At 51.6% G+C, this 12,822-nt stretch overlaps 1 protein-coding gene across 1 annotated transcript; it reads right to left on the bottom strand.

The window, feature by feature from the left end:
- Positions 1-348: 348 nt before the first annotated feature.
- On the bottom strand, positions 349-12,096 carry Ghrhr (growth hormone releasing hormone receptor). The gene is made up of 13 exons (XM_050155539.1): positions 12,040-12,096; positions 9,443-9,545; positions 9,215-9,322; positions 8,536-8,633; positions 7,478-7,575; positions 6,523-6,655; positions 5,046-5,199; positions 4,691-4,751; positions 4,236-4,305; positions 3,627-3,718; positions 2,943-3,072; positions 2,191-2,232; positions 349-583 (listed from the first exon to the last, which is right to left on the bottom strand). Exons 1-13 carry the CDS (start codon positions 12,094-12,096, stop codon positions 458-460), a joined length of 1,272 nt encoding a protein of 423 aa, XP_050011496.1. The 3' UTR covers positions 349-457.
- Between the last annotated feature and the right edge of the window lie 726 nt (positions 12,097-12,822).

The raw sequence follows: 12,822 nt of genomic DNA, 5'->3' as shown, positions 1-12,822 counted from the left end.
CACGTGGCACACTCCACACTAGCAAGACACAAAGAAACGCAAAGATTCGCATCTTTGCCTGTGGGAGGAGGGGGGTGGGAGTGGGGGTTAGGACAAAAGAGAGAGCATGCTTTTAAAAAATAAATAAAACATGAGAATTCTCAAAGAGACAAATGGCGATAAGGCAGCTGGAGCCAAGGGATGAGGAATGCCCCGGAAGTACAATAATAGCTGCTACAAGAGCTACCCTTCGGAGCCGCATTGACTCAACCACAGATCATTCATGTACTAGTTTATTGGTTTCTCTGGGGCTTGGGCAATAGCCCTAGATGGGAGGAAAGAATAGATGGGGGCAGAGACAGGAACTGAGAAAGTCGGAGGTTGACATACAGGGTCCTAGAGAAAGCAGATGCAGAGAACTCAGTGGCATGGTAGTTTGAGAACAGGGATTGGAGCTCAGCTCCTGCTGATGGCTGGCCTAGCACTCCGAGGTCAGCACCTTCATTCTCGATCGGGGCGGTGTGGTCCACTCAGTGCAGGTCCGACGAGCTGGCAGAAGTTCAGGGTCGTGGCCATACCATTTGCGTGAAATCTCTGTCCTCACCTCCACAGATAAAGGAGAGGAACTTAGAGAGATCCCACGGACACTCCTCAGTTCAACCCCAGAAGACTAAAGGTGCTGCCTTGACAGATGAGGCGGGAGAAACAAGACAGGCAAGGGAAGCTTGGGCGTGGGCTTTGCCAAGTACGGTCTCTAGAGGACACTCCTCCCTCCTTCCTTGGAGTGTTTCTGGCATTTGCCTTTAACACCTCATCTTTCCGGACTGCCTGTATCTGAGGCCAGTCAAACACTGTGAGTACCTCTCTGCCTCCTGGCCCAATCACCAGAATCTCTGAGTGACTCTGACCCACCTTTGTCTTAAGGTTCAAGTCCTGGGGGCCAGTGGAGAGAGAAAGCTGGGAAGAGGGAGTGGGCAGTCCATACCTGCGTCTGGCTGAGAGACATTATGCCTGATAGCTAATTTGGGGTTATATAAAAGAGAAAAGGGAAATTGGTTCCCAGAACTGCCCCAGAGTAGAAAGGGTAATTAATTGAAAGGAAGTGAGATATGTCCCTTTTGCCAAATGAATGTGACCACTTTATGTCTGTCTGGCTTTGCTCCCTATAACAGACCCCCTCATAACTTACTTTCTGTGTGAGCTCCTTTCCTGGACAAACTCACCTCAGTGAGCTCTTGACCCCACCCCCTTCCAGGGCTTCCAGGACCCTTGGGACTGCTATACTCAGATACTATGGCCTTTATAAGGCTGAACAAGACTCAGAGACCAGGTTGGGTGCACTGAGAGTCTCAGAGGGAGAGGTCAGTTGGGGACAGGTTTGGCAGGTAAGACAGGATGGATGGACAGATGGATGGAAAGAAAGATGAGATGATGCGCAGGTTAAAGGAAAGACAGAAGGAAGGAGGAAGAGAAGGAAGAAGGAAGGGATTTCTCAGCAGTAGAGAAATAGGACAGGAGTTGGCCAGACGACCTCTGAGCCCATGGCAAACACAAAGACATCAGGAGGATCTGTATCCCTGCTTGTGCACAATGCCAGAGTCCTAGGGGTCTGGACCCGGCTGAATTCTCCCTGCCTCCACACAGCAGGACGTTCACAAGGGGAGAACCCCCAGGGTCTTCGGAGTGACCATCTCTTCCCACCAGCCTGCCTTCTTCTATGGTCTCTTGTGTGCCATGGTCTCTGTTCTGTCTGCTTGCTTCAGCTCTGCCTCCACTCTGGTGTCCTAGTCTAGATTCCCTTTTCTCTAGAAGTTTTCTGTTTCCTGTTCTGCTCTGGCTCTTCTGCTTTCTGCATCTGATGCTTTACCCCAGTTCCTTCTATATGAACGTCTGACATTTCTTGGTTTCTGTCTCTGTTCTTTCATCCTCTGTCCACCAACTGATCTACTTTGTCCTCCACCCTTCCTTGACCCCTGAAAGGCCTCTTCCATCTCATAAATGGCTAGTCGAACCTATCCCAACTCAGAGGAAGGATGTGTACAAGGTGTTCAGCAAGTATTTAGGTTCAATTTGATTCAGGATCAAGTCCTACTCCCACAGAGGATCACAAGAGTGGAGGATTATGGGAGTTAACATAGCTGGAATTTACAGGGCCAGGTGAAGAGAAATTCTACTTGTTGAGTAAACATGAGTCATTGGGAGCACACGTACCTCTTGGTTGAGGAAGCAATAGAGAACAGCAACAATGAAGCCCTGTGGGATCAAAGAGGAAGGAAGGACCTCATCAGAACACTTTCTCTGGCCTTGGGACATGGTAGTTTTTCTACTGTTTTCTCCCTCACTCTTCACTCTCAGTGCAGTAGACATACCAAGCCAGGCCTGCATGGGCTGTATAGATAGCCCCATCTCACGATGTATCTTCATTTCTGTATCTGCATTAGCGAGCACACAACCTGATGCATATAGGTACTCGGTAAGACTGAAAAGATTAGATGGATGACTAAGCAAATGGATGGGTCGATGGATGGATGGATGGATGGATGGATGGATGGATGGATGGATGGATGGAGAGTGGGTGCAATGATACAGGAGTAAGTGGGGCAGATGGAAGGAAGGAGGAAAGAAACGAAAGAAAGAAAATGATGTAAAGATGTATAGGTGACTGGGTAAGTGGATCAATTGATCAGCTGGTAACAAATGATGGAAAATAAATGAGAGGGAGGAAGAAAAAAGAATTGATGGATAGGTAGGTAGCAATGGGTGGTAGGAAGAAATGGTACTGAATTGATTAACATATATTGAATGGCAGATGAGTTGGTGATTAAGTGGGTGAGTAAATGTGCACATGGGTGGATGGATAGATGGATGGATAACTGAATAACAATAGGCCTCAGCCTAACATGAATTTAGTCAAGGTTAGCTGCCTTAGTGCTTGGAAGGAATACCTGTGGGGAAGATCTCACCTGGAAGGAGCCCAGTCCCAGCTCCAAGGGTAGGCGGATGCCCAGGCCAGCACTGTCAGGCAGGAAGTTGAAGATGATGTAATGAATTCCAAACAGAGGGATAAGGAGAAGTGTTGACTTGGAAAGCCGCCTTGGAGAAAACAAATTCTAGATTATGAGGCTGCCCACCATCATCCACCCTGGAGACTCTGTCCTCCCCACAAATCTCCAGACTTCTTTACTTTAAGGCCAACCCACTGTGGTGGCCATGCAGTTACCCCAACTACTCCAGAGTCTATATACATCTTTCCAAGTCTGGTTCTTCCAAGAAGCCTTCTCCAATTCTCCCTTTCCCCATCTAGATATAATCTGCTAATCTGCTTCTTCAGGCCCCCTTAGAAACAGATGAAGCGTTTGTCAACCATTTGCCATGATAACTGGCAGTTTTGTGTCCCACTTTCAAGTACTGTGCTCTCATGGGAGGCAGGCGTCAAATCTGTTCTCTCTCTAGGGGACATAGGGAAGGAAGAGGACAGGACCAGGGTAATAAACAGCTTCCAGAGGAGACACAAACAAATGTTATTTCTGCCGAGCGCTTTTCACAAGGCTTATCACGCTCAAGTCTACACCACACAGATACACAGAGAGAGATACACATGCAGGCACACATGCATACACATATAAGCACAAACACACGCACCGTACCAGTACTGAGCCCGTGTGTGGAGGCCTCCCTGTGCAGGCTCTAGCTTCCTCAGCAGAATGCAAATTATATTGAGAAACAACCCAAAGTTCACCTAGAAATGAGGCAAAGGAAAGGGGGTGCATAGGTCAGAGGCAGCACTAGGTGGCCTAGGATTTGCCCCAGTCCTTCGGTGACCAGGAACCTCAAGCCCATGAGGTGCAAGTCAGGGGAAGACTGAGGGCTCCCCCTCCCTCTCCAGCCCTGGCAGCAAGGATGAGAGTCAGGTCTAGCCACCTGTCTCCATCCACCTCAGGGTCACTCGGGTATAGAGCAGCTGTCCATCACTGGGGCAGTTTCTCTGCTAGGGAGAAATCCCACACCCATAGGACCCATGCATGTCACATGCCATCCCAGCCCAAGATGCTCTGCAAGTCAGCCCCATGGAAACCAGAAAACATGCCTAGGAGCTGACAAACCTAGTGGTTATGGCCCAGAGAGGCTGCCAGAGAAGCTAGGTTATCAGTTTCCTGATTCCCTCCAGGTAGCCATGTTACCACCCCTGCAGGACCATACAAAGAAACCTGGAGGCTGGCTGGATAAGGCAAAGGACACTGGCCTCAGAGACTGACCCCAACAGAGAGGACTATGGGCCCTTTGATGATCCACCAGTAGGGGGAGCTGTCGTCTAGGTCCCAGCACCTGGGAAGAAGACAGCCTGGGCTTGAAGGTGCCCCTTTTCTACAGTGATGACCACCTCCCCAACAAACATCCTATGGCTTCTGGGAGCCTCTCCCGTCTAATGCTCAGAGCTTCAGCCTCACTCCATCTCCCTCTGGCCTGATCTGTCTCTGTCTTTCCACAGGAAAGCCCCCGTGAAGGCTGGCTAACGCTTCTCATCCTCATCCAGACTTTGGTCTCCGGAGATGCAGCTCTGACAGCCTCTCCTGCCTGAGCTCGCGACTACTCCGTGCTACCAGCAGCCTGCCCACCAGCGACACTCTAAGCTAGGGCTCCCTCCTCCTCCTCAGATGGTCTACTACAGGCCCTGCTGACAGCATGGGGGTGAGGAAGTTGCCATACTCACGCAGTGTCCTCGAAAGCCAGTTTGCAGCCCACCCACGTACCAGTGCATAGCACAGGGAGCCCTGTGGGTGAGACAGCGCTGGAGTGAGTGAGCTCCCTGCGCTCTGCGCTCTGAGTTTAGCCTCCACCTCCCACCAGTCTGTTAGCCATGTGCAGACAGTAATAGTGGGGACCAAGCAATGGCTTGGGGGGGGGGTCTGGTCTACCTCCCAATGCTCAGTACAGGACTGTGGCCTGTCCCTTCCCCTCCCTGTGCCTCAGAGTCTCCCACAATGTGAAATGCCTCTTTATGAGCTCCCAGGGGCCTTCCCAGCCTCCACCTCCCCTATGGTGGCCAGTGACCCCTTGATGCTCACCCCAGCCAGCAAAAACCAGCCACCAGAAAGCTGGTTTGCACCTGGGGGATGTGGAGGCCAACAAGCAGCTCAGGTAGACAGCTTCTGCCAGCAGCCAGCTGAAGTTGGTCATGGTGGCAAAATGGGAGACGGCCACAGAGACCTTACACAGGATCTGGAAGCACAGTGGTGATGCTTCAGGGCTTTGGCTCCCATCTGATCTCTTTCACCCCACAGAGACACCAAACCCTCAGGTCTACTTCTACCCTGGCCTGGACCATGCCGGGCCTTGGGCTGCCCCAAAAGGATTTTGACAGTATAATTGTGATGGGCAGAGGACAGACAGGTTGGGTTCACGTGTGCCTTCTGTCAAACATGCCAACCACCTCAGCCTCAGTGTTCTCTGTGAAAGGAGGAACTCCAGGATCTCTCACGGCCTTGTCTCTGGGCCACTAAGACCTGCTCTACTTCTTCTGCCGTAGGCCTTTCCTAAGCTAGAGTTCCTCTTTAGAGTGATAGCCATGGCCTAGTTGTCCATGCACAGCTTTGGTCTGGGAATACAGGGTACTCTCAGCATAGATGCGACCAGCTGCCTTGCTCCCTTTCCTAACTATGGGGGCAACAGTACCAACTCTGAGCCATCCCAGCTGCCCAAACTCTATCCATTCCCCTACTGTGTGACTAGGTGACCTGGCCAGCTGCCCCTTGTTAGGAAAACGGGATTAAAGTAGGGCTTTCAAGGCATTTTAAGACCAAAGGAGATAATTCATGTAAAGTACTTGGTGTCCTGCCCGGACTAAGTAAGTGCACAGCACATTCAGTAATTAATTCATTAATTAAACCCGACCACTTGTTGATCTGGGGAGTCACTTGTCTATTCATTTCCTGAGCACTCTCAAAGACCTTGAACTCTGGCCTCTTTGGTTTTCGCTCCGCTCCTCTCCTCTCCTTCCTCTGCTCCTCCACTTACAATTTCCACTTCAGAGGCTCTACCCCAGACTGTCCCATCACTGAGATCTTCCTCCCTGTCTTTCCAGTGTTGTGCCAGCGCAGCTCCAAGGTCACCTCCTCCTTAAAGCCTTTTTGTTCTCTTAGTTGTCCGCTTTCTCCATGCACTGGTTAGTCCCCAGATCTGGGTGCCTACTGTCCCCTAGGTGCTTCTGGAAGGAGGGACTGAGCTCCACCTGGATCCTTGTATACTCATTTTTAAAGGCAGTGAAATAGCTGGCCGGGCACAGGAGCTTCTGTGGCCAATTGAAATGGGAGCGTGGATGAAAGAGGAATGGTGGCCGTGGGGTGGCCTGGCAACAGGGAGCAGCTTAGATTGGCACTGCAGCCTTTGAATATGTGGGGAGAAGCTTGAGGCTTCCTTCACTTGTCAATAGTCACGAGTACAGGGTCAGTCTGTGTGGCAACAGGCTAGGCACATTCAGGCCTGCCCTCCTCTGCCCTCTGCCCTCTTCCCCCTGTCCCAATCCCCTCCAGCCAGGGCCTTTACAGTAGACAAGCCGCAGTGGTCCGTGCCATCACCCTGGAAGAGGGCAGCATCCTTCAGGAACACAGCACTGGCCTTGAGGATGAAGGTGGCAAAGAGCTGCATGTGGATGTAGTTCCGGGGGCAGTGGAGCCTCCTGGAAGGGACAGGAGAGATGAATAAAAGGGCCTGGCTGCAAACGAGTTTCCTGGGGCCCGCAATAGGCCTGGCATAGCTGGAAAGCTAGGCAGAAGCGAGCAACTGCAAAGCAGCCAGTGTCACATCAAATGAAATTAAACCCAGAGAACTGAGTAGAAGTGAACAGTGTGCCAGTCTGACCCTGAAGGTCAGCTGGTCAGCCTCCTCCTGGGCTAGGGTCAAGTACAGGAACAAGGTAACTACAGCCCCATCTTCAGACAGCTCTGTAATTGTGGGTGTAGAGGCAGTCACAGCCCAGCATGGCCTAGGGGAGCCTCTAGATTTCAGGGAGACACAGTCCCACGGGGAACTCAGCCTTTGATGGTTGGAAACCATTGCACCCAGCAGTAAGGGCTGAGGGTGACCATGGTGGTAGAGCCCATGCAGGGGACCCTGGATTCAATCCCCAAGCCTGGAAACAAAACGAAAAAGCACTATAATGCTCAGAAGGCTGCAACCATCAAAGGGTATCATACAGGGGCAAGGAGGATTCTTAGAACCCACGGAAAGCTGAGCTTCCAGGGTTAGCAGGAAAAAGAAAAAGAAGGCCCTGGAAGCAAAAAGATTGAGCTCTGTGTGAGCGGAGGTATGGCCACAGAACTGAGTTCTGGTGTGTGAAGAGATGAGATGGGCCACACATTGGGGAAAAGGCAAGAAGTCAGCAATGAGCATCTCACCTAGCTCTGAGCCCCTCTTGACCATCCAGGCAAAGAACTAGCCTTGGCCCTGGGACAAGAGGGAGCCAGTGAAGGTTACTGAGCAAGTGACAAGGGTGGCAAACCTGAGAGCAACCAGGATGGCAATAGCCATGCAGAGGGCTACAATGGAGATGCTGTGGCCTGTGGTGTAGATGATCTTCACGGTGGAGAAGTAAGATTTCTGGGGACAGAAGAAAGGTTTGGCAGTCAGGCAGGTGGTCTGCGGCTCCACCCACTGCCCCCTCCTGGATGCTGCAGAAAGTCCCATTTGGGCACTGAGCCTGCAGGTGGAGAAGCTGAGCATTCACAATTGCATTGGAAGTGGGGAGAGGGGGCAGAAACCACCCCTCCCCAGAGAGTAACAAAAGCCCATGGAAAAACTGGACCTGTTTGTTGACACCAGTGAGCTACCCGTTTGAGAATACAACCACCCCCAGATAAAGGTGACCCCCAGATAAAGGTGACATCCAGGGCACCAGGAACAGCCACAGGCAGGCAGGGAAAGGCTCTTTGAGACCCAAGTGTTTGAATCGGTCAGAGCTGGGGTGTAGCAGGGCCAGGGGCTGCCTCTAATCTGGCTCTGCTGTTCAGGCAATCTCTGTCTGTGCCGCTCTGACCTGTATCTACATCTGAAAGACAAGCGCACCCATGCTTTTGCTCATAGGGCTGAAGGAAATGGAACTGTGAGTGTGGATGGGCCTTGTGAAGACTCTGCTCTTTTGAGAATGTGGGTATGCTGCACAGAGCCAGGGCTCTCTGAAACTACATCCTTGAGTTCCTCCCACCTACGCATGCAGCAGCCCTGTACGCTGTCCTATCGGCTGAGGACCAGAGAAAGCCTCACGTAGCCGGCAGTCTTTGCATTCTCTGAAACAACCAAAGCCCCTCCACTGGAAACTGAGAACGGAAAAGGCTGGCCAAGAGGAGAGTGACCCCAGCGTCCCTTCTCCCTCAAAACAAAGTAATCCGTGTCACCTTTGAGTAAAGGGACCATCTTCACTAGGCACTTTACTGCCATCTGCTGGACAACTCCTGTAACTACTATGACCACATGAGGGCTACAGAGGGGAAAGGCAGCCACCTACCATTCCTTTACCAGCAGTTGTGGTCACCTTCCTAGAAGATACTAAGAGCCGCTTACCTCCTCAGTTAGCAGCTCCAAGGGCACAGGGCAGGCCACGGGGTATGGCGGGAAGGGATCAGACCAGCCGGCGTTAGTACAGTCTCTCTTCACATCCCCTAGGGGCAACCAAGAGTCTCTGCAGAATTTCTCCCTTTCCCAGGAGATGGTGGAAGGGCCCTGGTTGTCAATCAAGTGCCCCAGTGAGGTGTGCACAAGGAGTTCTTAAACACAGGGAGAGAAGAGTCCTCCTCTCTAGAGACCAGGGTTCCAGACCAGCCTGGTCTGCCTCTGGCCTCCAAGAGACCTGTTGAATAGTATTCAACTGAGGAACACAGAGCAGAGAATGATGGACCTCTACATCCTAAGGGCAGGCGGGAAGAAAGCAGACACCCTGTGCCCCATAAGAGTTGGTGAAGTGAAGAAAGCAGTGCCCCTCATCCTTCTCAGCATGGTACCACCTCCTGGCAACAGCCAGAGAGAACTGGGTGGGTGACAGCCCCACCCCCACCCCATGCTCTCACTGATTCTACACTGCGAGTTAGAACTATCATTCTTATTCAAAATGACTAAAAATTGTCAGGGTAACATGGGAAGGGGAAGGTGATGCTTAAACCCAGGATGCCTGTCCCCAAATCAGTGATGTACAACCCAGAAAGGATCACCACATCCCCACCCTGGCCATACCTAGGCCACTCACCTGGCTCTGAGCTGAAGTGAGAGAAGAAGTCAGGGCAAGGGAGGACCACCCACTGGCCAGAACCTGTTGGGGGCCAACACAGCAGCCCATCCCAGGTCCCAGGGCAGCCTAGGTGGAGAGAAAGAAGACACAGGGTGACCTAGAAAGGGAAGCTGATATGGCATTCTGAAGGGCAACCTGGAAGAGATGTCAGGATCAGGGAGGATCCATCCCCTTTCCCCCTCATACCCAGGGAGGTGTTGTTGGTCCCCTCTACCACCTGAAGACATGCAAGCTCATCCTCTCTCAGCTGAGTGATGACGTCACATTCCGGGTGGAGGTGACCCAGGGCCTATGAGAAACAGCGACAGGATGAGCCAAGCCCACTGGCAGCCTCGAGTTCTCAAGCTCTAATGATCCAAAGACAGAGACCAAGCTGGACACATCTCTGTGCCCCACAGGAATCCAGGTATGCTTGGTGGGTAGTGAGGCATGAAGGAGGGGGTGTGGAATAGAGGGAAGGTTCAGAAAGAAGAGAGGAGTGGGGGAAAGAGAGCAGAGGGGGAGAGGAAGGAAAAGAAGGGAGGGTCAGAGAGAGAGGAGGGAAGGAGGGAGGGTCAGATGCACTTTTTCATTTCATGGCGGTAAGGTCTGAGACAGGTTAACGAAAGCCATCTAAAGTTACTACAGAATATGGCAGTGCAATCCTTAACATGGTCTCTCCTCCTTCCTCATCCCCTGCTCTATATTCCTAGGTCCTGGAAGTGTTTCTGCATAAACAACCCTGGTAGGTAGAACAATGGTCACAAGGATGTTCATTTCCCAATTCACAAAGCCCAACCCAACCAAGGAACTTAGCAGATATGATCACCAAGCAGGAAGATGTCCTTGGTTATCTGATGGGGGCCAGAGTCATAACAAGGGGCCACAGAGACCAAGTCAGAGAGGAAATGTTGGAAAGAGAGGCTCTATGGGGCTACTGCGCTTACTGAAGATGAAGAAAAGCCTCAGGCCAGGGAAGGAAACTAGAGACCCCAACCCTGCCAAGCAATTAGGTTTAGCATGTTGGCCTTCTGACGTGCCTCAGGCAAGTTACATGAACAAATGTGTAGGCTAGTGAGTGGTGGAGTATCCAGGTGGCTGGGAAAACATGAAGACAACATACCTAAGAGGTAAAGGAACAATGGACAGGAAGGAAGGAGGGCCTGGGAGAAAGAGTACTAGCTGGAGGGCTGGTGGAGGGGATGAGTGTTCAGACAGACACAGAGACAATGAGATAGGGGAGGATGGACACATAGGATGCATGGCAGTACGGGGAGTGATAAGGGCCCCCGTATCAGGGTGTCTGAGTTGATCATTAGGCAGATAGAAGGAGTTGTTTTCATGTGTAACTTGGTGATCATCAAAATTGCAGATTGGGTACCTCCTAGAGCTTGGGGACCACAAGGAATGGTCTCTAAGTTCTTCTGGGCACCTTTATTTCTGAAGGGTGATTCTGAGGCCATCTGAAGCCCAAGTGCTCCAGGCTAGGCAGAGATCTGGGATATGTCTAGGATTTGGCGTTTAACCTTTTCTTTAGAGAATTATTATTTCTAACATCTCTCAAGACTTACCCATTTGCCCTTGCCAGATCAGACACACACACACACACACACACACACACACACACATCCTTTTCCTGACCTGACCAAGGTGGTCACCTCAAAGTTTGGGAGATAATAGTTAACTCTAGTCCTGAATCTGGTATCTATTCCAGCTGTTGAACAACAGGTTCCAGTCTAGGGTTCCCTCCCCCAACTGAAGTTTTCATGGTGCTGTGTACAGAGGAGAGAGTATGAGCCCTTTGTGCTATTCAGGGAGCTCGAGGAAGTTACCCACATGACACTCACACGCCAGCCCATGGCAAGTCAGATTGCTCATCTCCTGCCTCTTCCCTGAGGCATGGTAGTCCCATGGAGGGTGCCCTATAATTCTCAGTGTGGCCCACACTAACATCAAACCCATGGTAATACTCCTGCCCTGCGAGTGAGTACCAAGACGGTAGATATGAACAAGTGCCGAGACTACAGGTATGAGTCGCCACACCTCACGCAGGATTTTCTTTTTACAGCCACAAATAAAGGCTCAAGTGTCACACAGTTCACTTCACAGTCCCCAGATGCTGGCATCTTGAGTGAAGGTCAGTGAGTTACTAAAATGGGTGGTCACCCTGGGAACGCAGTAGAGGAAGAAGACAGTCTCAGTCCCCATGGGCTCCCACTAGTGTCACGTGACTCCTCCCCTACTGGCCCTTGATGCTACTTTGAGTGGCCCCGAAAGTCTGCTGGGAAGTTGCAGCACATCCAGGGAAGCCTCCTCTCTTGGCCAACCCACACCCCGGTGCCTCTCCAACCCTAGCATCACTACAGGAAGAGTCCCCCAATGCCACAGCTGGAAAAGTTAACTCCTCAGACCTCACAGGGACCCTAAATCCACAGGGTCACTGGCCACACTCCCTTCAAGGAAGCATCCATTCCAGAGATGGCTGAGGAGACAAGACAACGGGAGGATGAAGGAGTGGGGCCAGCCTGGAAGTGTATGGCTTAGAGAAGAGGCAGGCTCATGTGTGACAAGGTGGTCCTACCTGGCCTCAGCTATTCCAAGACAGAGTCTCTGGACATGTGTCTCTGGGACCCCCAGGGAACACAGATAAGACGTGTCTGAGGGAACAAGGAGACAGCTAACTTCCAGGAAGAATCTGAGACCAGTCAGGTGAAGGAGGTAGCCAGCAGACTCAGGAGTTCTCCAGCCACAGTCTGCCACCACCCAGCTGGAGACACAAGAGGAGGCCTGAGCTGGCTACTTACCACTTCCAAGAAGTTCAGCAAGCAGAGGACACAGGTACCCCACAACAGGCTGTCCATGGCGGTGATGTGTACGCTCAGCCTCAGTGAGCCTTGGCCCTTCCCTCCCAGACTGTCTCTGCTGATGCCACCTAGGTGTGCCTTCTGTTGCCTCCCCTTCCCAGGAGCTGTGTAGGCAGGGCCAGCAGAAGGGACACCCAGCTGAATATGGAGCAGAACGGTGGGACATTGTGTTACTGCCAGTCCTAGATGGTATGCTGTGTCCTCAGCAGGGGGTAGCTGAGCTCTGGTACACCACCTCACTCTATGTCTGAGTGTACCTGTTATGACAGCAAGAATCCAGAGGACACAGATAAGACACAAGAGAGGTGACAACCACGAGGCACGGTTCCACTTAGTCAGTACGCATTCCTATTGTTTTCTGAGCCTCAGTGGTCTTACCTGGAAGTATAGGATGGTCCCAGATCTGCATCAGAAAGAAGGGACCTTTTACACCTGTATCAGAATGAAGGGACCTCGCAAAATAAGGAGCCTCAGATCTGTTGATGGCCCAGTCTCTTCTATGGAGGGTGGAGGGTGAGCTCAAAGCTGAAGAAGTGGGGCAGGTGACAGTGGAGCCTGGAAGGTTTAAATGAGCTTTATGAAAAGTGACCGTAAGAGTCTGGGGGTGTGGCTCAGTGATAAAGCATTTGCTTAACGTGTGTGAGGCTCTGGGCTCAAATCTCTGTACTCACGAAACAAAGAAGCAGTCACTAACCACAGCTTAGGCTGCCCAAGAATGTGTCA

This window comes from Alexandromys fortis, unplaced genomic scaffold (assembly GCF_014885135.2).
Source record: "Alexandromys fortis isolate MF-2015 unplaced genomic scaffold, M_Fortis_MF-2015_v1.1 scaffold_93, whole genome shotgun sequence".
Taxonomy (NCBI): Eukaryota; Metazoa; Chordata; class Mammalia; order Rodentia; family Cricetidae; genus Alexandromys; species Alexandromys fortis.
Note: the sequence above shows the minus strand (reverse complement) of the source record. Positions and strands in the feature narration are given on the sequence as shown.

Coding starts and splice junctions, on each gene's coding strand:
- Ghrhr (XM_050155539.1), bottom strand. CDS start 12,096: ATGGACAGCCTGTTGTGGGGTACCTGTGTCCTCTGCTTGCTGAACTTC. Junction 9,546..12,039: donor TGCTGAACTTCTTGGAAGTG/GTAAGTAGCCAG, acceptor TGTTTCTCATAG/GCCCTGGGTCACCTCCACCC. Junction 3,073..3,626: donor CACACACGGGCTCAGTACTG/GTACGGTGCGTG, acceptor GTTTTCTCCAAG/GCGGCTTTCCAAGTCAACAC.